This window comes from Megalops cyprinoides, chromosome 18 (assembly GCF_013368585.1).
Source record: "Megalops cyprinoides isolate fMegCyp1 chromosome 18, fMegCyp1.pri, whole genome shotgun sequence".
In the NCBI taxonomy this organism is placed as follows: Eukaryota; Metazoa; Chordata; class Actinopteri; order Elopiformes; family Megalopidae; genus Megalops; species Megalops cyprinoides.
Window position 1 is genome coordinate 4,126,385 of NC_050600.1, and position 22,954 is coordinate 4,149,338.

At 53.9% G+C, this 22,954-nt stretch overlaps 1 protein-coding gene across 4 annotated transcripts in view; it reads right to left on the reverse strand.

The window, feature by feature from the left end:
- The window catches only part of exoc6b (exocyst complex component 6B), a 90,053-nt gene that overhangs the window by 49,433 nt on the left and 17,666 nt on the right, over nt 1-22,954 (reverse strand). For all 4 annotated transcript variants that reach the window (XM_036551205.1, XM_036551202.1, XM_036551201.1 and 1 more), the window contains exons 2-10: nt 20,682-20,847; nt 19,827-19,874; nt 19,464-19,554; nt 18,788-18,833; nt 16,218-16,422; nt 10,160-10,333; nt 7,030-7,098; nt 873-956; nt 69-115 (exon numbers count right to left, since the gene is read on the reverse strand). In XM_036551205.1, coding sequence (XP_036407098.1) covers nt 69-115; nt 873-956; nt 7,030-7,098; nt 10,160-10,333; nt 16,218-16,422; nt 18,788-18,833; nt 19,464-19,554; nt 19,827-19,874; nt 20,682-20,847 — 930 coding nt within the window. The remainder of the gene's footprint in view (nt 1-68; nt 116-872; nt 957-7,029; nt 7,099-10,159; nt 10,334-16,217; nt 16,423-18,787; nt 18,834-19,463; nt 19,555-19,826; nt 19,875-20,681; nt 20,848-22,954) is intronic.

Below are 22,954 nucleotides of genomic sequence, written 5' to 3' on the forward strand. Positions count from 1 at the left end.
GGGGGAGTGCGGAGAGGCCTGCGGGAGGGGGGGACGGAGGGGACAGAGAAAGGAGAGAGGACACTTACCCCACAATCTGATTGAAGTACCGTCTGTACCCTTCCAGAGTTTCATGCTGCGAGCAGAGAGAGAGAGAGAGAGGGAGAGACACCTTCAGGAGACGTGCAGTGGGCACATGCATCGCCGTGCAGCACCTCACCGTACAGGCACGTACAGGCGCCCTGGCCGTACAGGCACGTACAGGCGCCCTGGCCGTACAGGCACGTACAGGCGCCCTGGCCGTACAGGCACGTACAGGCGCCCTGGCCATACAGGCACGGTGGAGAAAATGCAGCCTGCAGGACGTGATACGTGAGCAGACTAACGCTCACGCCATTCATTACACTGTATGGAACAACTGAGGCAACGGACGTGTATGAATACACTAGTTGTCACTAGTTGTCCTCTTAATCCATGATAGGGGGTGTGCGCGCCTGTCAAACGTGTGTGTGTGTGTGTGTGTGTGTGTGTGTGTGTGTGTGTGTGTACATGTGTGCATGTGGGTGTTGATATGTCTGCGAGTATGTGTGAGTGTGTGTCTATATAGGAGCGGGCAGGTGTGAATGCCGGGGTGTGTGTGTGTGTGTGTGTGTGTGTGTGTGTGTGTGTGTGTGTGTGTGTGTGTGTGTTCTAGGGGAGTCTCCATGCTGCACACTGGGTGGAGGTGCTGATTAGCGGGATTAGCGTCTGACTGGGGTGTGAGGGTGAGGAGGATGCTATTGCCTCCTGGAACAGGAGTGTGTAGTTGGGGCAGGACACTGTGGTGTGCCGGACCAGGAGTGTGTAGCTGGGGTGTGCTGTAAAGACAGACAGACGGACAGACAGGGCCATACCATGTTAGAGTGAGGCTGCAGCACCAGACGAGCCTGCTTCCTCCTCTGCTTCCTGTAGTAGCTCTCAAACGTGTCCCGAGCGCCCTGGCAACAACAGGAAACCCTCAGGACTGAGCTGGGTCAGGACACCAGGGCCGCCCCCGTAACCACCTCAAAAAACGGCCTTAATTAAGAGGACCCAGTGATGCTGACAAGCCCCTCTGTCACTGCAGCGGTCCAGCAGTCAGCCAATCACCAGCAACTCCGGGTGAAATGGGGAAAACCTCCCGAGACTGACCTATAGCACTCCAGATACACAACACATGGGGATACAGAAAGTGATCTGATGGAAATGACTCCCTTCCAGCTTCAGATTATAGCTGAGTCTCAGGGTTTTTTTAAAAACACACCATGATTCAGTCCCCAAGCGGTGACCATGACTTTCCAGCTCCTCACATCCACCTGGCGCTTGGCAACATGACTAACACACACCTGTCCTGAAAAGAATGTCTGCTGACTAAGCTAGTGAGTGAGTCAAAGCACTGACGGGAATGGAAGAGAGATTCAGACAGGATGCTGAATTATTAAATGCTAAAATTATACACTGTTTTTAAAACTAATCACCCTGGATGTGGAAGAACCTACCAGAACAGAAGCCAATGTGTGTGGGGGGGCAGCTGCAGGGTCCACAGCAGTTACTCTGTCATTGTGTCATTGGTCCATTGTGTGTGGTGTCAACATCTACATGTACTCTTCCCTTTATTGTACAGTACAGGGCTTCCCATTAAACTTCAATCATGTTATGTAGACAGTTCCAATGAAAACTTTTTGTTCCCTTTTTGAATGTTAAGCCCTTTTTATAATGAAACTTCCACGGCCTGTAGCAACTTACAGCACTCATCAATTGTCAGCTATGCGATTCTGTTAGAGATTCTGCCAGATCAGATGAAAGCGGTCCAACATTTCAGCTTTTCTAACACTAAAACCTGCTATTCACAGGACAGCTCACATCACCACTGAGCAGCAAAGACCCCTCCGCTCAGAAACGGAGCTCTAACAGCAAAATGGGCTTCTTATCCACCCCCATTCTGAGACCAGAGCTGCAAACTCCCTCCTGTATCATCAGTAAAGCAATGGCCTCTTTCTCCTCACTGTATCAGCCAGTGAAGCCATGGCCTCTCTCTCCTCCCGGTATCAGTCAGTGAAGCAATGGCCTCTTTCTCCTCACTGTATCAGTCAGTGAAGCCATGGCCTCTCTCTCCTCCCTGTATCATCACGAAAGCGATTGCCTCTCTCTCCTCACTGTATCAGTCGGTAATGTATTGGCTTCTCTCCTCTCTGTATCAGTCAGTGATGTGGCGGCTTCCCTCTGCTGTGTATCAGGTTCTTGCTTCCCAAACAACTGCACCCTGTAAAGCGAGTTATCTGTCCATTCCAGGCAGCCCCTTTGAAGCGGGGCCTATCTTTCTGCCAGACCAGGGCTCCCGCTGCTCCTCTGACCTGCTGATAAGATCCCCAGGCCCGGGCAGATTACCGGCGCAGCCCCAGCAGAGACGGAGCTCTGGAACGATAAGACCACGCCCGCACGCGCCCACCTTGGGTGCTTTCCCGGCCTGCCAGGTCTGCCTCGCTACGGGCATAAGGTGCACCAAGGTCACCCATGAGGACCCTATACGACTGACTACAACCAAACGACAAATAGGATTTACAGCCGAACTATGCGTCGGATAAGACATACAACCAAAACACAAAAAATTTCCTCAGAAGGTTGACTTTTGGCCCGGAGGGAGCATAAACACCTAGCCGGGGCAGTGAAAGCACTTCCACGCGGTCGGGGCCGTGACAATGCGTCTTTGTGGCACCCTCCTCCCCACTGACCGTCGGCACACACCGCCGCTCGGCTGTGACCTTCCCCGGCCAGAGCCCTCTGCTTCCTGCCACCAGAGCCTGCTTCCTGTCAGATAGGCGGCCCCTCAAAGCGAAGCGACGTGCCGCGAGGTCATCGCCGTGCCAACGGGCTCCTGACCCCCGCGATCCGCGGATAAACCCCCCCCGGGGAGGCACGGAGGAGGTGTTTTGGAGAGAGGGGGGGTGAGAAGGCACTCTCCCCCCACAGAGGTGTGTATGTATTGGGGGGGGCTCTGGTGCCATGACCTCACCAGCCAGAAATCAAAAATGCGAAAACAACGTGCCTTTGTTCCTCGGGCCTGTTTTCCTCAGTGCCACTGAGGACCCGCACTCCGAACCGAGGGGAGGCCGCGCTCCGAACCGAGGGGAGGCCGCGCTCCGAACCGAGGGGAGGCCGCGCTCCGAACCGAGGGGAGGCCGCGCTCCGAACCGAGGGGAGGCCGCGCTCCGAACCGAGGGGAGGCCGCGCTCCGAACCGAGGGGAGGCCGCGCTCCGAACCGAGGGGAGGCCACACTCCTGCTCTGGAAACAGCGTGGAGACTCCTCCTCACCAGTGGCCCCCGTGTGACACGGGAGTCGGCTGTGGTCATGAAAGGGTCAGGGACACGGTCGGGAGCCCTTTATTGCCGAGTCACTGTCCATATACCGCTGCTGCCGCCGCCGAGTCTCTGTCCATATACTGCTGAGTCATAACTCATAATTCAGACTGTGTAATTCAGAGTGCTGTGAATGCAGTCATCCACCCAGGCCAAAACAGTATGAGCTGGTTTAACATGTCCACTCCAGTTTCCATGAAGTGCACCGTGTGCCTTTCAACCGCACTCAGTGCAACAGGCAGTGTGAGCGCTGCCAACACCGGGGTCTGCTGAGGTGGCACTGTCCAAGATTCAAACATCCAGAAAAAAGAATGGCCCTCAGCGCCTGTCTGAATGAGCTCGAGAACCATAACCAGAACCAGAACCAGAGCCAGAGCCAGAACGGGGTGTTTCCGGCACCTTCTGAGCTGCACACCGAAGCCACCAGAAACCAGAAAGCGCGCCGCATAAGCATCAGACACTTCAATCAGAATATCGCAGCTTGCAAGTGGCCCTGACCTCTCGAAGAATGCGCGGATTCATGTGCCGCCGCGCGCCTTGCTCTTGGAGGAATACGGTTACATCTCCGCGCTAAACAACAATAAATTTTGGTTTTCAGTTTTTCCCTGAGAAGGGTCTTAAGGAACCGCCGGCCTGTTTGGCAGGCCTGTGTTTACATTGATCATAATTCTAATCAGATTTCTGGGGTGGGAGAGGAACAAGGCTTTATTGTTGGGTACAGAACTCTGTATTACTGCAACATGGAGGAATTTAAACAAGTGGAAGAGAAAGGATTGGGGGGGACGGGGAAAACAGAAACGCTCGGCTTGATTGGGAACGGGCCTGGAGGTCCAGGTTTACAGTTCAAATAAATGAAGCGGGTCAGCGCGGCGGGCCGAGCCACTGGGGCTGAATGGTGGAGGGGGCCGACCCGCTCCGGCTGGGGCCGGTTTCACACCGTGCCCCCTGCTGCCCCCAGCGTGGCTGCCGAAAACACCTCGGGGTCACGGGCAGGCCGGCCACACCACCCCACACAGAGAGTGGCCGTCCCCTCTTCGGGGACGTAACCCTCAAACAAAGGCCAAAGGCGAGAACGGGCCGTCTGAGAGTGAGGGAGAGGAAAAGAAAAGAAAAACCCAAAACCAAACAATGTGAGGTGGCCCAGCGCACCGCCCCCACCCTGCCCCCTCTCCCTGTTGCTGGCCTTCCTGTTAGAGTTCAGGGCCTTCCTGTGCCCCGGTCCGAAACGCCACCCCCACGCCGGCCTCTGAACATCGTGCCCTGGTCACGGCCTCCGCTCTGGGGCCGCTGGGACGTTTGCCCTCGGTGCCACAGTCCCAGCTCTGCCCGACCCCCCCCCGGGCTCCGAGGTGACGCGGGGGTCAGCAGGGGAGCGTCTGCGGGGTTTTTGTTTTGGTGCCCTGGCTGGGGCGGGCTGCGTGCCTCTCTCTGGGCAGAGAGGGTGAGAGCGCTTCCTCTCAGCGCTTCTCTCACCCGCTCTAACACAAAGGCAGACCTGCTGCTGGAGCCCTGTGACGTTCCACCAGCGCCAGGAGCGGCAGGGGAATACCGTACACACACACACACACACATACCCACACACACACACACACACATACCCACACATACCCACACACACCCACACACACCCACACATACCCACACACACACACACACACACACACACACACACACACACATACCCACACACACACACATACCCACACACACACACATACCCACACACACACACATACCCACACACACACACATACCCACACACACATACACACACACACGCACACACACACATACCCACACACACGCACACACACACACGCACACACACACATACCCACACACACACATACCCACACACACACATACCCACACACACACACACGCACGCACACACACACAGATACATACATACACACACACACACACACACACACACACATATATGCACACACTAACGCACATGCACTAACACACACAGTAACACATACATACACACGCTCATATATTCGTGCACACACACGCACACACCCATACACAGGCGCACACACACACACACACACACACACACACACATACCCACACACACACACATACCCACACACACACATACCCACACACACATACACACACACACGCACACACACACATACCCACACACACGCACACACACACACGCACACACACACATACCCACACACACGCACACACACATACCCACACACACACATACCCACACACACACATACCCACACACACACATACCCACACACGCACACACACACACACGCACACACACACATACCCACACACACATACCCACACATATACCCACACACACACACACATACCCACACACACACACATACCCACACACACACACATACCCACACACACACACACACACACACACACACACATACCTACACACACACACATACCTACACACACACATACCCACACACACGCACACACACACATACCCACACACACACACACACACATACCCACACACACACACATACATACCCCCACAAGCACACACGCAAGCACACACGCACGCACACACACACAGATACATACATACACACACACACACACACACACACACACACACATATATGCACACACTAACGCACATGCACTAACACACACAGTAACACATACATACACACGCTCATATATTCGTGCACACACACGCACACACCCATACACAGGCGCGCACACACACACACACACGCACACATGCACAGACGTACACACGCACGCACGCACGCACACACTAAGCCACAGGTCCCACCAGCTCCACACAAGCCTGAACTACCAGCACACCACAACCCACGCAAAGCCATTCAAACAGGCTCAAGAGCGCACCACACATGGAACATCAGACCTGCTGGTTTACACAAACGCCACTCTGCACCAGCACAGACATGGCTGGGCATTCAGGCTGTTACCATGGGCGCCCTGAAACCCGACCCTACACAGCGGCGTCCAAACACAACACACAGAGCGACAGCGTCAGCCGCGGGCCCTGAGCTACGGGCGGCCTCTCTAAGTGCCTGTTTGTTTGGACTGTACGGCTCGAGGGATGGAAGGGACCCAAGAGAGGGCTAATTTGACAGCAAAGGTACTCTTAACACTGGAAAAATGATACTGGCACCAGAGATCACACGGCACTGTGCACTGCCATTGCCCACACAGGGGGCAGAGAGGTCCTGACTCCCACTCTACCGCTATTGGCTCAAACCCCACCTGGCAGCGGCCAATCAGACTGGTCCACCCAACTCCCAGCACTGGTGTTAATATCCGAGTGCCAACACAAGCAGAGGATGTGCTTTAGACGGGATCTGGGAATGTGAGCGGCGCACGGCACAGGTGAGACACCTTCAGGTGAGACACACACGCTCAGTTACGGGATACAGGAACACACAGAGAGAGAGAGAGAAAGAGAGAGAAAAACAAACCTGGGAAAGGCAGAGATAAACAACACGGATCATTTTATCGGCAGAGGAACTGTCTACTGTTTAACTGACTACTGCTGTAGTTTGAGAGCAGGAAGGAGAGGGGGGAAAAGGGAGAGAGAGAGGAGAGAGAGGGGAGGGGGAGGAGAGAAAGAGAGGAGAGAGGGAGGATTAGGAGGAGGAGGACAGCAGGGCAGACTGCCGCCAGCTCACCAGCACGGTGTAGATGTGGAGGCAGCGGAACACTGGGGAGAAGTCCACCAGATCCTGCGCGCCCGGTACCTGCAACACAGATGCATACACCATCAGACCACAGGGGGGCGATGTGGAGCACAACAGGCCTATAACAAAATATAACTCAAGCTACCAGTGGACTTGAGTTTCCATTTAGTGTGTGAAACAAGGTCATGTTTTGGTCATCCTGCATCGCACACGGTGGGCACGGGTGGCTGAGCTCTGGTGCCCGAATGGCTGTGTTTTTCACGTTGGAGAGGGAGACTCCAATGGCTGTTTCCCATTCCAACCCCTAGTAGAGAGTCCTTTGGGCCGGAATGGCCGCCATTAGGCCACAGTCCCGCCTAATCAATCCCAGATGGGATGATTAGCCTCATTAGCGTCTGATTAAGTGATCAGCGTGCCAGTGGGGCTCGGACAGGGGCCGCCGCTCTCCCCCAACACACCCGTTTCATCACCCAATCACGGGAGTCCTCGCTCTGATTTCCTTGGAGCGCGAGGTTTCCTTTCCTTCCATCATTACTCTTCCCCACCCCTCTCCGAAACTTGGCCGCAGTCGCACACAGGTTGGAGAAATCTTGGCTTTGATTTCCCCCCTCCTTTAACACTGATAAAAATAAACAGTTGTAATGAATGTTCCCTGCTGGCCGCGTTTCCCCCCCATGTCGGGCGGTTTAAGGGCTCTGGGCCTTGGTGCAGCACAGATAGGCCAAGCTGCTTATTTCCTTTGGACAAATTTATGCTAATAAGACATGTAAGACGGCACACTTTAAACCCGACTGCTTTTACAAGACAGCGGGAAAGAGACTGAGACGGTTTAAATGTGCTGCTGCTGGTGTCTCCTCAAGCACGCACACACACACACACACACACACACACACACACACACACACACACACACACACACACACACACGCGCACACGCCTCACAGCCTCCGAATCAAACAGGCAGGTACGTGATCACACACAAATAAACGCTGACCAATCACTTATCAGAAACAAACCATGTGACCTACAAGGAGGGAAAAAAAATCTGCCGAGTGGTGAAATATACTGACTCCCAGCCAAAGCTACTGAGTTTTCCTTGACTGTGTCTGTCACCACACGTCCCCTCTGCCAACAGTAAATGACGGTAGAGTGGTAATATGCACGCAATATGTTTTTAATAAATGCTGTCACATTAAGAGCTGCAGATGGGGACTCCTGCTGGCTCTGACACGCCCTGTACCTCATACAGGTACGGGCAGCAGAAAGCGCGGCGAGAAAGAGGCCAGGAGGAGCTCAGAGGGCCTTCCCTGCGTCTGTGTCCGAGCGGTAAAGCAGCTTCTCTACTGACGGGACAGGCAGGTCCAGCGTGCGCGAGTGGGAACCCCAGCTGTGGAGCAGTGCATTATGGGATACAGCAGAGCACACAGCCCAAGGCCCAAGCGGCCATAATGAAGAGATGAAGAAAGCTCTCGCCATTAACCGCCTGACCGCAGAGACAGGAAGCACGCTGAGGACGCAACCCACACCGCCACGCTGTTGCATGATGGGACACCGCGGCTGGCAAGGACCTTGCCCACTTCCCCCCGAAAGCCCTATTGATGTCGATGTCACAAGCACATTCTCACACGGGGGAGCTCTTTGAACTTCAACCCTCCCCTCCACCCCCCGCTCCCGCCATCGAGCAAACGCTCATTTTTCCCAAGAAACTCAACTAAACAATGCCAGCTTTCATCTCCTGCCCATAGTGCAACCAGAACAACTGAAAAAGCACCAGGGGGGGCTGGGGTGGGGGGGGCAACAGAATAAAACAATAAGGAGCGGGAGGGAAGAGACACGCTGTACCGGGGGCCAGCGGGAATGTCTGGTCCCACACAGGCCCTGCGTGTGTGGCGGCCGCCCAGGGGACCAGGCATTAAGGGCTGGCAGGAACGCGGCCCCTGCCCCGCCCTCACACAGGAAGGCCTACTGACGCAGGTGTCGGGCCTGGGGGGGGCGGGGGCGGGAGGGGCGCGGGGACAGCAGAGGCCAAAACAGCGCTGACCTGCAGATGCCCCTCAGGAGGGCGGAGAGAGGGCAGAGCCATGAGGGAGGGACTCTGAGAGCCAGGCCCCAAAGAGGGGGTCTGGGGAGAGATGCTGACCCCCAAGTCAAAAGAGGAGTTCTGGGGAGAGACACTGAGACCAGGCCCAAAGTGGGGTTCTGGTGAGGGGTTCTTGTGCACTGAGCCCAAGGCCCTGAGAGAGATGCAGAGTTTTTTGGAGAGACGCTACAGCTGTGCCCTTCTGAAATGCACACGAACACACATGCAATGGATCACTAATGTGGCGTTACAATAACACACATCCTCAGGGCGTGACAGGTTCTCACTGTCATGGGGACCGAAGGCTGCTGTGTGCGAAATCACACCCTCGTGCTCTCCAAACACGTCCCTCACGTCCCACAGTGTTGACATCTCAAACTCCACACGCTGGAATCACGCACCCCACCCGCGCCTCACCCCGCGGCTGACCGGGCCCGCCGGCCGGCCGCTGTAATGACGCTAAACGCCGTAATCAACTCCGTCCATTAGCAAGGGAGCGGCCAGCGGAGTCAACCCGGGGCCAGAGGCCAGCGCGAGGACGCCAGACAGGGGCGGGGTTGGGGGACAGAGAGACAGGCACGCGTGCACCCAAACACACGGCACTGCACATCGGAGGGGCGGGGCGGCCCGTTCAGGCCCATTTGGCAGGCCGGGAATTTGGAGCGCCTCGACTTCAGCGGGACTCCCGACATGATAACGCCAACTGCGTCAGGAAAGTGCGTCACCGTCCCAGCAGACAGAAATATTTACGCGTTTACGAGGAAAACAACCGCTTAGGTGGTCGGTGGGAACTCCACCAGCAGGCAGAGGGAGTGGGGTCGGCGCTGGAGATGGCCGGAGAGTAAGGCCATCCCGGGACAGCAATGCCAACGTACAGACGGGACTCAGCGTCTGAACTGTAGGCTGTGTGCCTGTGCTATATATGAGAAACGCTCACCTGGAAACACCTGGAGAGGGATGGAAATCATGTTCAGCTTAGAAAATGAGAGCATACAGAAACGCCACAGCCTGCTGGCCTCAGAAAGGGGAAGGAAGTGTTACCTCATCCTCCTCCTCATCTTCTACATCCAGTATCCCAGAATCCTGTTCAGAGAGCGGACTCCCGCCCTGCCCATCCAGCTCCGTGCCCTGCCCCGCCTCCTTCCTGACCCTCCTGCTGCTGCCTGCCCTCTGCTGGTGGGGAAGGGTACTGTCCAGACTCCGCTGCAGCTGTGCCTAAAACACACACACACACACACACACAATACACTGTCATTTTCCATTCCATACACAAGCGTGCAGGCGCACACAGCAGAGGAAACACACACACGAACACACACCGAGATGACAGTGGAGATGCATGCAGTACCAGACCACTCAAAGAAAGGGGAACACCAGTTAACCAGGCATATGGGTATTAAAGAGGATGCTCTGTTTCTCTAAAGCCCTCCGGCTGCAGGAGGAAACGCTTCATGTGGTGTGCTTTCAAACAGAAACCAAGTCTTTCCCATCAGAGAACAACAACTCAGCTGAACAACACTGGCAAAGAAATAAACCAAGTGAAACACTTTCATCTCTGCTGATGGTCACCTTTCAGCAGTCCACCGTTCTGAAACACACTGAAAAACAATGAGAAACAGTCCACCTCCTAAAGAGGCCTCTTTCTCTCCCCTTCACAGAGAAACACTGCCCACATCGGTCACCCCTGTCCCACACCTCTCCGGGACAGCCACACCAGGCCTCCCTTGTGAGTAAGCTATCCTCACTGGGAAAGACAGGCCCCATTCCTGTACTGTGGCACCAATGGCTTCCCCCACTCACCCTGGCACCCAGCTGAGACTCGTATATGGGGGGAAATGGAGGAGGCAGCCCAGTGCTGACCGGCCAAAGCCCGCGCAGCAGGAGAGGCCTGGACCCCCAGAGCCAGGCCCGGGCCTCGGGCACAAGCCCCAAACATCAGCGCCTCTCTCCAGGAGGGCTCCTAACATGCAAACTCAGGAAGGTGCTTCATATTCACTAACTCTTCCCACGGACACTGTAGTATGGTATGTACTAACGTGTTAATGGTATTAACGGTATGGTACAGGAACAAGGCTACTGTACCCTTGGCCAAGTACTTCTGAATTTCTGAAGTAAATATCCAGTTGTACAAACGGACAGCATGCAAGAGTTCTAAGGTAACGACAAGTTGCACTGGGTAAGAGTATCTACTAAAAAACTATAATGGGATAATACATTATCATTGTCATTATTACTAAATACACTGGACACACTCAACATTACATTTCATTCTAGTCATTTTGCAGGCTCTCTTATCCAGACTTAACTTACAACTATTTCATCCATTTACACAGCTAGATATTTACTGAGGCAACTGTGGGTAAAGTCCCCTGCCCAAGGGTACAGCGCCAGAGGCCCAGCTGGGAATCGAACTGGCAACCTCTGGTTACGAGCGCTGCTCCTTACCCCTACGCCATACAGTGCTGTCAGTGCCTTAGGGTCAGTTTTCACAAACTTTGTCAGGGTCACCTGCAGTATGTTCGGCACAGCACGGGGACGTGGGTACTGAGCGGGAAAGAAGGGATGGCGTGGTGAGGGGCTCCGTGTGGAAGCAGAGCAATTAAGAAAAACACTGGACAAAGCCAACCACTGGCTACGTCTTGCATCACATTACATCCGCGACATCTTGCAGGCTGCTGGAATGGAACAGAGGCATTGTGGGTTCTACCTGCCGCGGTCACAGCAGGGCCATACTCCAGGCCACTTGAGGATATAGTGTTGAGGGGCAATGAGCTGCATGAAAGGAGGAGGAGGCGGGGCCTGGTGGGGTCGGGGGGGGGAGGGGGAAGGCTTGGTGGGGGTGGGGCGGCCCTTGAGAGGGAGAGCTGGAATGCAGAGTGGGGAGTGACGCACAGCCCCTGTGAAAAGTGCGTCCCGGCCCGGAAGAGGGGCGCTTTCGCAGCCACCTGCGCCCAACCCCCCCTCTCGCCACCCGCCCTGCCGAAGGGCTCTTGAGCTCAGGCGAGGGGGGCGGGTTTGGGGGTGCCGCTATTGTCTGCCCCTTGGGAAGCGTGCACTCTGAGGCCGGCCGAGCCCCAGCACAAAGGTGGCCCGAAACTTTGAAGGTGCTGCGAAGCGGGGGGGGAGCCACGGGTGACGCGGGTGTGACGCACGGCCGACGCCCGGGTGACGCGCGGCTGACGCACGGGGCGCTGGGAACGCCACGCCGAGGGGGACCCCACGGGTGCGGAGAGGGGGAGCTGACGTCCGCAGAGCGGTGTGGGGCCCACAACAGCCTGGGACCCCCTGGAGTACCTCAGGAGAGCCCAAGATTATCAACAGCCCAAGATTATCAACCCCATTCATTGTGCATTTAGAATCATTCAGGCTGTTGGCTCCACTCTGGAAGGACCCTGCTGAGTTCCAGGGAAGGATCAAACCCCGGCTGCACCCACAACATCCACATCTTCACCTGTTACAAAATCCCCCGCCAACACAGAGGAACTATGACCACCTGTTACACAAGCTCTGATGACTGACGAGCACCTCACCTGCACGGGAACTCATTACCTGCGCCACAGCCCCCAGCGGCTCACCTTCCAACTGCTTTCCCCTGTTCTGTATGTGTGTGAATACATGTACGTGAGTTTGTGTGTGAGTCTATGAGCACATGTGCTGTTCAGTAACTGGATAAGTGATCATTACATTACATAGTCGGCATTTAGCAGACGCTCTTATCCAGAGCAACTTAGATCGGTTACAATTTTTACAAGTTACCCATTTATACAGTTGGATATTTACTGAGGCAATTACACCTTGCTCAAGGGTACAGCAGCAGTGTCCCAGCAGGGAATCAAATCAGCAGCCTTTCGGTTATGAGCCCTGCTCCTTACCACTGTGCTACACTGGCACCCCAAATCATAGACAGTGTAGCGTGTTTCCTATTAATCTGCAAAGGCTGGAGCGAGGATCAGCAGAGGAGACCCCGGTGTTACGGTCCTCCTCTCTGTGTAACCCCCGGTGTTACGGTCCTCCTCTCTGTGTAACCCCCGGTGTTACGGTCCTCCTCTCTGTGTAACCCCCGGTGTTACAGTCCTCCTCTCTGTGTAACCGCCACTCAAACAGGCTGATACAGGGTGGAGAGGAGAGGATCAGCAGAGGAGACCCCGGTGTTACGGTCCTCCTCTCTGTGTAACCCCCGGTGTTACGGCCCTCCTCTCTGTGTAACCCCCGGTGTTACGGTCCTCCTCTCTGTGTAACCCCCGGTGTTACGGTCCTCCTCTCTGTGTAACCGCCACTCAAACAGGCTGATACAGGGTGGAGAGGAGAGGATCAGCAGAGGAGACCCCGGTGTTACGGTCCTCCTCTCTGTGTAACCCCCGGTGTTACGGCCCTCCTCTCTGTGTAACCCCCGGTGTTACGGTCCTCCTCTCTGTGTAACCGCCACTCAAACAGGCTGATACACCGAAAGCTCAGAAACGGCAACTCCAGCCTCCAGTCTCCAGTCTCCGTAGATACCAGCACGGCTCTACGTCAGCAAGCTAATTATTCCTCCATTCATCTTCCATCTGAGCTTCAAATGGTCGCGTAATTAAAAACGTTTCCCGTTCTTTTCATCCACTTCCCACAAACCCTGGGAAAGAAAAGGGGCGATGGAGGGATGGGGGGGGGGGGGGTGGAGAGAGGGGAAGATTGTCCTTCTGCATTCAATATCATGCGAAACCACTGTTAAGCCTAAAAATCACAAGCAGAAAATATTTACATGTAAACACAGCGGCAGAAACATCTGTTTCCCAGAGCCCGGCACAGCAGGCCGACAGCGGGGCGAATCGCTCACCGAGGACAGTCACATGACACACGGCCACTGATCAGCCAATCAGCACGCGTTGAGCAGCGGAGAAGAACACCTCACCTGACATATAGTCAGATACATCCTAAAGACTCGTACTGATCCCAGTACCGTAACTGGCAATGAGTCTAAGCTTTGAAGCCTGGGCCTCCGCCCCTGGACACTGATCTCAGAACCCTATGAGTGTGTATCCAACTGACCAGCGGAGCTCTGACTCCACCCACCGCTGACTCCCAGTCTCCACCATCAGCCCAAAGGCTCCCAGCAGAGACCATCACTCTGAAAGCCTTCAACACCCTAACCCACTCCCCTAAATACTGTCACCAACACTCTTACACACCTCTCTGACAAACACACATCTCACTCTCACTCTCACACACACAAACCTCTCTGACACAAATAAATGGCCTCACATTGACACACAGCCCAACACACACTCACACAGCTATGACACAGCTGTTCACCCTTGTGTGTGGATGTCTCACTCACATGCTAGCACACAAGCATGCAAGCACAAATGTACACACACACACACGTATGTATACGTATCGCTACGGACAGCTCCTTCACCCCAGTCCTTCAGACGGGGCCTGAAGACGCACCTCTTCAGACTCTACCTGGACTGACCCAGCACACAATTGCTGCCCCCCCCCCCCCCCCGCCCATCAGTGCTGGAAATTGCTGTGCTTTTTAAAAATTGCTGTGCTTTTTAAATTTGTGCTTTTAAATTTTGTCTCTTGTTACCGCCTTAACCCTGACGCTCATTGTGCCGTTTTGAAGTTGTTGAAGTTTGCCGTTCGAAAGTATATCGTACTAGTTGCCCTTTAGGCTGTAATTGTAAAAATCTGATAGTACTGCGTCCTCAAACAGACCTTGCTCTCAGCTGAGAACTGTCTCATTGTGGAACTGTACACATCCTGTCCCCGTACTGTCGCTGTACCTACTGTATGCACTTTTGTAAGTCGCTTTGGATAAAAGCGTCTGCTAAATAAATAAATGTAAATGTAAATGTAAATACCTATGTGCGTCTCGCGCGCGCTCACACACACACACACACACACACACACACACACACACACACACACACACACACACACACACACACACACACACAGACCTCACTAGGCAAAAGCTGAAGGGACACTGTAAGAGGTTACATTGGTTTAAACCACAGTTAAATTCAGAGCCAACATTCCTCCACTGTTGGACAGAGCAGAGAACAGTTCTGATTCACTGAGCGTTGCTGCCCCCTACAGGAGCAGGACAGAAAAACACAGATTGCAGAGAACAGTTTTACATCGGGCGGCAATAACGACCCATTCAATGCACAGTTAGAGGAACTGAGGATGTGGAGGTGTAAAGAGAGGAAATCGGGTTTCTCTGGACCGTGGACACACACACACACACACACACACATTATATACATTATATACACACACACATGTATACACAATCTGGCGAAGCAGGTTTCCTAAGCCCAGAGGGTGAGAGATGTGATTTGGGAAGCTATGGCAGACCTGGCCGGCACACAGAGGGGACCCAACCTGTGCTCTCATCGTGCCAAGGAAGCACAGACAAGCACAGCCATAACGCAGAATCTCTATTTCAATTGGCCAGTCTCACATTCAGTCCCTGCCGCAGAGTCTCTCTGATTGGTCAGTCTCCCACACTGTACCTCCCACTGGCTGTCTCCGATTTGCCAGCCCCACACTCGGGCTCTAACACAGCCCGCTTCCTCCAGGGTAGGTCGCTGAAGGGAAGACCTGACAGGCCCTCAGAGCTGGCTCCTCCCCCCCCCGGCAGCCCACAACGCCCCAGGAGGATTCACCCGCACTTCCCTTTCCACTGCAGCCCCAACATCACATCACATCTTGTCCTAATAAACAGTAAACAAACACCCTGGCAACGTTTCAAATATTCCACCAAACAAACAACATGCCTTTCTGCTCATTCCTGCTTCTCCCCAGGGGAGGAGGGCGGCTCCCGACACCCTGCCCCTCGTTCTCATTGGCTCTCAACACTGTCACTCGGGGGGGGGGGGAATCCAATCATATGAAAGCATCCATCGACTTACACTCACAGATTGGGAGAAAAGGCAAGAATGTACACAGAATAAGTCGGCAGTTGGGGACAGTGCTGGAGTCATCTTGGAGCAGGGCTTGTAACCGAAAGGCTGAGACTTTGATTCCCTGTTGGGGCACTGCCCGTGTAACCCCCTTCCCCAAACAGGCTGACTGCATCAGCATGGCGCACCCCGTGTGGTCTGCGTACCTGCTTCATGGCGGTCTCCCCGATCTTGTCCGAGTGTTTGCGGATGCTCTCCAGGAAGTCCTTGAGGTCGGAGAGGGAGACGTCGCGGATGTGAGTGTGCAGCTGCGGGATGTTCTCGGCCATGATGGCGCAGAAGCGGTAGCGGCCGGCGCGGGGCAGGCAGGTGTGCTCCAGCTGCTCCAGCGTGCGCAGCGCGGGGTAGTATCTGCGCAGACACAGGGCCCCGTCAGCTGCCTCTCTCACACACACACGCACACGCACATGCACGCGCACACACACACACACACACACACACACTCACTTAAGGCACTCTCAGCATGGAGACTCCCAACACCAGCAGAGACACTGACACAGGGCCATGCACACACACTGCAGTTTCACACGAACCATTTCTGCTGCCGGATCCTTTAGTGAAGTGATTCAGGTGAAGCACACCGCTCAAGGACACAGCTAGGCAGCCACACCACCTCCCTGGTAATAAGCCATGCTTCAGAACTACCACACTGCCGAACGCGAACCCACTGGCGTAAAAAAAGCGGAACATTTCCTTCCGAGAAACCTTAAAACACTACGTTCAAAAAAACTCATCAGATTAACCTGCTGATTTCAGAGTGTAACCCTCATACGGTCGAGACACAGCGGTGCAAACACACTGCAGCCCTTTGCAGACAGAGTCAGGTCAGTCCGCAGACACAGGTCAAGAGGTCGCCATTCACGTCCTGCCTCCCGCAGCTGCCCGCCACCTAACCCATCAATCAAAGCGTGCGGATTACAGACGGGACGCAGAGCAGAGCGAGGCCCGAAACGCCGTTACCGAGCTCTGCAGCTATCAGCCTCCAGCGTGCGTGCCGTTAATTCAGGCGGGAAACCACTCCAGAGGAAACACAGACGCTCTGGAAATGCAAAGACTTATTTTCCAGTGTTGGGAGAGCCATAAAGCAGCCAACAGGTCACGCTGTTCACGCCGTCTCCTAACCCAGCAGGTAGGTAAGGAAAGGGGGCGGAGCACACTGTGTCAATCAAGGGGGGAAAGCGGAGCTCGACCAATAGGAAAAGAGGAGCTCCCTCTGCTGGACTGTGAGCAGGAGGGCCTCGGGCTGAACTCCCGCACACGCCCACACACTGTGCCGTGGGCCCGTCCCCCCCCCCCACCCTGTGAAGCCTCGCTTCTGGCCGACCCCTCGCTCCGTCAGCCCTGACGGCCAAAGCGCACGCCAGCGGCAGGAGATAAATCTGAAATAAACTCCTGGAAATTTACGGGCCGCGAAATTGCACATCTTCAGGTCACGCTGGGGACAGGCGTCGAGCGAGAGAGAGAGAGAGAGAGAGAGAGAGAGAGAGAGAGAGAGAGAGAGAGAGAGAGAGAGAGAGAGAGAGAGAGAGAGAGAGAGAGAGGGAGAGAGAGAGAGAGAGAGGGAGAGGGAGAGAGGGAGAGGGAGAGGGAGAGAGAGAGAGAGAGAGAGAGAGAGAGAGAGAGAGGGAGGGAGAGAGGGAGGGAGAGAGGGAGAGGGAGAGGGAGAGGACTAACTCTCCAGCCCTGAACACCAGGCAGAACAACGCCCTCTGCAGGACAGGGGGAGCAGCACGTGGGGCAGGGTGGGGGCAGAGGTAGGGAGTGCCCGCGTTTCTCGTGGGGTTAGACGGCACGTGCTACAGCTGTAGCAGAGTGACCATTACAGCGCGGTGAGCTGCATGCTCCTGTTACCGAGTTACAGTCATTACTGAAATTACAGAGGAATTCTGTCATCTACATACTCCACAAAATAGGACACAAGAAATGTTTTGGCACTGACACTCTGCCTTGCTCTCACAGAAACACCAGGGAATTACACGTGTGTATTCTTAAAGTGACAGAAAACAGCAATGTAATTTTTTCCAGAGCAGCTGAGACGTCTGAAAAAATTTCAGCTTCTGGACCTTGTGGCTTGTACTGTATCAAGCTGACAGGCCCTGAGGAAATGCGGGGTCGCCTGATGGATGCTGGACAGAGGCTCTGCGCTCCGGGTGGATTTCTAAGACCCAGTCAGGCAACCGGCAGGGGTACGGGGTCGGCCCCCGTAAACACGCACTCCTCTCTCGCTCCAGTCGCAGGTGCAGGGCCTTTCAGCATGTTGCCTCTGCTGCACCTCCCCCATGCAGATGGGTGGGGGGAAACGGGTTCCTAACCCAAACGTCACGCGACCCCTCTCTCTGCTGTTGTTCCCCTGAGCAGGGAACTCATCCTGAATCACTTCGATGAACACATTTTTACACAAGCCTCTACCGCCACCTAGTGGTCATCACATGCGCAGGCAAACATAAGGGACCCAGCAGGTATTCTCTCAGGCATAAGAACCTTATTGCTGCATTTCTCTCCTCAGTGCTAATGAGCAGAGGCCAGCAGACACCGGCCAATAGCATAGCACACATCTGCCCTGCAAATCTGATGCATGGTATACATGGTGGCGTAAAGGCACTACCTCCCACCCATCTCCTTAAAAACACTCCCGAGACCCAGCACCAGTCACGTCAGCCAGCGAGTCCATTTCCCGCCACTGAAGCTGTGCAGCAGAGTAACACGGGTGCCGTACCTTTTGGACCTCATCTGCTCCTGTAGCTTGCTGTACATCTCGAGGACTGGAAGAGAAAACACGAGACAGCGTCACGAGGCAGTGCCGTATTTTTAGAGCGGGCGCTTAAACCTGGCACATCCTGTCGGAAACACGAGGGCCTTCTGTGGTGCAGAATCCAACACACAGCAGTGTAAGTGCACGTGTGCTGGTGAGCATCTGGCACCTCTTCCGGCAGCTTCTTCCCCAATAATGAGTATTACTCATACTCCATGCAGTAAAGGACAGCAGCAGCTGATGAAAACACGTATCGAAAGCAAATATAAAGCAGTTCAGGTTCTTTTGTTAAAAGCATGTTGAAATCACCACCAAATCTGATAAAGAAAGCAGAACAGTATTTGGCAGCCAGGAGGACATGGCAGGTTGGTAGATGGTGGCAGGGGATGGGGCTGGCCTACAGAACCAGCTCTGCGCAGTGAGAACAGTCAGAATGTGCCCGGCGGATCGGTCTGGGGGATATATGCACGGAGGATTTTCCCCTTTCAGCAGCATCTATCTGAAAGGGGAACATCCTGTGGGAAGATGTGGGGTGCAGGTTTGCTGACAGTAAGATGCAGGCGCATTATCCGGCAGAGAGCAGACCAGTTTGAGCAGGTTAGGACACTAAGGCAGGCAGGGGATCACTTTGTGGCAGTACCCGGCAGGCAGTGGGTCAGTTTGTCTATGGATGTGGCGATGTTTCTCTGCTGCAGACGGCACTGTTTCAGCTCCTCCATGGTATTCAGCAGCTGGGAGGTTTAAAAAAAGCTCACATTACATTCCCCACAGACCACAGGATGCAAAGTCATTCCACTATGCAAAAAGAAAAAGAAAAAAAACTGTCGCGTTAATGACTGCAGACAGGTCTTAAAATAGGCTGCTACTGGATGACAAAACACAGATCTCTTTTTCAAGGTCACAAAACTGAGGGCTACAGGGTGATATATCTAGCGTTTCAGCATCCTGGTAAACAGCCACCGTATCGGAGAAGGAAAGAACGCCCTTATCTGTGATGTCATACCTCCTTCCCGTCATTCTGGAGCCTGCGGTTGGTCTCCGTCACCTGGCTCTGGGAGCAGAGGCAAACAGCCAATGAGAAGCAGAGTACAACAGAGAGCAGCCTATCAAACTACACCAGCCTGCATGACTATGACAGTCGCACTAATGGTGCTGGGGTTTGTTCACTGCAACCTATTTGGAGTTAACACAAATAAGACAATGTCAGCAATGAGTCATTACCCAAATAAGCTCCCTCAGCCTCCCCCCTCTACAACCCTCACAGTCCTCCTCTTTTTACTCCACCTGCCAATCCTTCAGTCATTGCGCTTCACCTTTACTTATACACCAATCAGTTCCTGTTCACCTGAAGGCAGATCTATTCACAGCACAAGCAGACCGTTTCCCCCTTCATTACATTGCATTACAGTCATTTAGCAGACACTCTTATCCAGAACAACTTACACAGATTACAGTTTTTGCATATTATCCATTTATACAGCTGGGTATTTACTGGGGCAATTCTGGGTTAACATTTACATTTATTCATTTAGACGCTTTTATCCAAAGCGACTTACATAGGTTACAGTTCTTTACAATGTTATCCATTTATACAGCTGGATATTTACTGAGGCAATTGTGGGTTAAGTACCTTGCCCAAGGGTACAGCAGCAGTGTCCCAGCGGGGAATGAACCAGCAACCTTTCGGTTACAAGTCCTGCGCCTTAACCACTATGCTACACTGCTGGGTTAAGTATGTTAACCAAGGGTACAGCAGCAGTGCCCCTGCGGGGAATAGAACCAGCAACCCTTTGATTAAGAGCCCGGCTCCTTACATGCTGTGCTGCACTGCCGCCCCCTCCCTCTCCCTCACAGGTACCTTCAGCTTCTGCGCCTCCCCGCGCACTTTCAGCAGCTCGGTGATGGAGTCCACGAAGCCCTGGAAGTGGTGGTTGCACATCTTCTCGATCTCACGGTCGTGGTTGCGGATCCGCCCCTCCAGCTTCTCCATGAACAGGCCGTGCTCCTGGCCATCGTACACCGACCTGCGGGGGGCAGCAGTGAGTCGGACACGCGTCAGGGCAGGACGCCAGAGGAACTCAACTGCTCTGGAAAAAGCACCGTATAAATAGGAGCCAGCTGGTATTGTGAGTGTTAATAATTACAGGTGAACGGGATTTTTATTGTTCAGGATTTTTGGCATATTAATCACTGCTCACGAATGATGACTGCTTTTGGATATTATCACTTAAAAGGAATGTACAGCAATTCCACTGTGAGCACTTCTGGTGTGAAGACATTAAAATGCATGACAGTTCATGAACCTTGCATGACTGTGCCAAAGTTAGCTAGATAAGTAAACTGAGAATGATGCCTGAGCAGAAGAGTTTGGGAAAGAGTCATATAAATATTAACAATTTGCATGATTTAGCAAGTTTTGCTAAAATAATGTCTATAATAACCAGGTTATGCAGCACATGATCAACTGCTACAAATCAATTTCCACACACAACGGCAGCTTTCATGTGCAGCCATAATTCACCGACACACCTTGCGCACAGAGATACTCACACACACCCTGTGCACAGAGACACTCACACAGACCCTGTGCACAGAGATACTCACACAGACCCTGTGTATTCATACACAGTTAAAGCTCTGTTGTGGTAGCAGCTACAGCTGAACTCCCACAGGACTGCCCCATTGCCATTGGCCAGCCCAGAGCTTAACCCTGTTAGAGCTGGGTCAAGATGGAGTGGTGGGCTTTTATACTGCTCATCAGGGGAGTAAAACCTACAACTGATTAATTTGGATTTTATTGGTTAAAACCAGGAAGTACATGCCCTCTAAATAAATGAATGCAGAACAGGTAGCATCACCGTTCACCCCCCACATGAGTCTGCTAACACTTACATTTCTCAGCCAGCAGGTGGCAGCCCTATTCAGGGAAAGCACAAACCGGGCTTGTTTTGGCATGAGAGCACTTCCCAACCTAAGAGCATTGCAACATCACCAGATGTGCCTCGGACACTTCAGGAAAAACCGCATTCTAAACACTTCTAACCAGCCTTGGTCAGATACCAAAAACTCAGCAGCCCCTCGCGATCCTGTCAGACTGCACTAACGGGGGTTTTGTCTCTGTGAATTCGGGATTGTGAAACGCTCCTGTAGAGGAGCCAGCAAAGTGCACAGCAGAATGTCATTCCAGATTAACATTCACGTCACAGACACCCTCTGAGCCACGTATTCTTCTGAAGCCCTCTGTCATTAACGCCGTTCTCTCTGGGAGCACACTCCAGTCATTTCAGCAAAGGTGGCAGAGCGCTGAACGCGTCCGTAGAGGAGCCCCCGCGAGCTGAAGGCCAGGCGCACCATCGTGTTTTTCCCATGTGAAGCCCAGAGGGGCCGTCGGTGCTGAACACACCGTGACCGAACAGAACAGAACATGGAGGCAGCAGAGTGCTCAAATTCAGGTGTGTGGCCAGCCCCCCAAACACTATTCTTTCCTCTGCAGAAGGAGGCTCGCTTTGTGATGGCTACACACACACACACACACACACAGACACACACAGATCTTCAGTTCATTCTTTCAAACAATTCCCAAACCTGTCTTCACTGATCTACTTAAATAAAACTGAGCAGTAGTTTATTTTTGGTCATAATATATTCCTTGTAAATATGCATCAAATAAATTTGACAGACTGACTGAGGACATCTATTGCGTGTGCGTGTACAAGCTGAGCGTGAGGAGGAGGCGAGCGGTGTGGGAGTCGGAGGGAAGCTGAGTATGAGGAGGAGGTGAGCGGTGTGGGAGTCAGACGGAAGCTGAGCGTGAGGAGGTGAGCGGTGTGGGAGTCAGAGGGAAGCTGAGTGCGGTGTGGGAGTCGGAGGGAAGCTGAGTATGAGGAGGAGGTGAGCGGTGTGGGAGTCAGAGGGAAGCTGAGTGCGGTGTGGGAGTCAGAGGGAAGCTGAGCGTGAGGAGGTGAGCGGTGTGGGAGTCAGAGGGAAGCTGAGCGTGAGGAGGTGAGCGGTGTGGGAGTCAGAGGGAAGCTGAGCGCGGTGTGGGAGTCAGAGGGAAGCTGAGCGTGAGGAGGTGAGCGGTGTGGGAGTCAGAGGGAAGCTGAGTGCGGTGTGGGAGTCAGACGGAAGCTG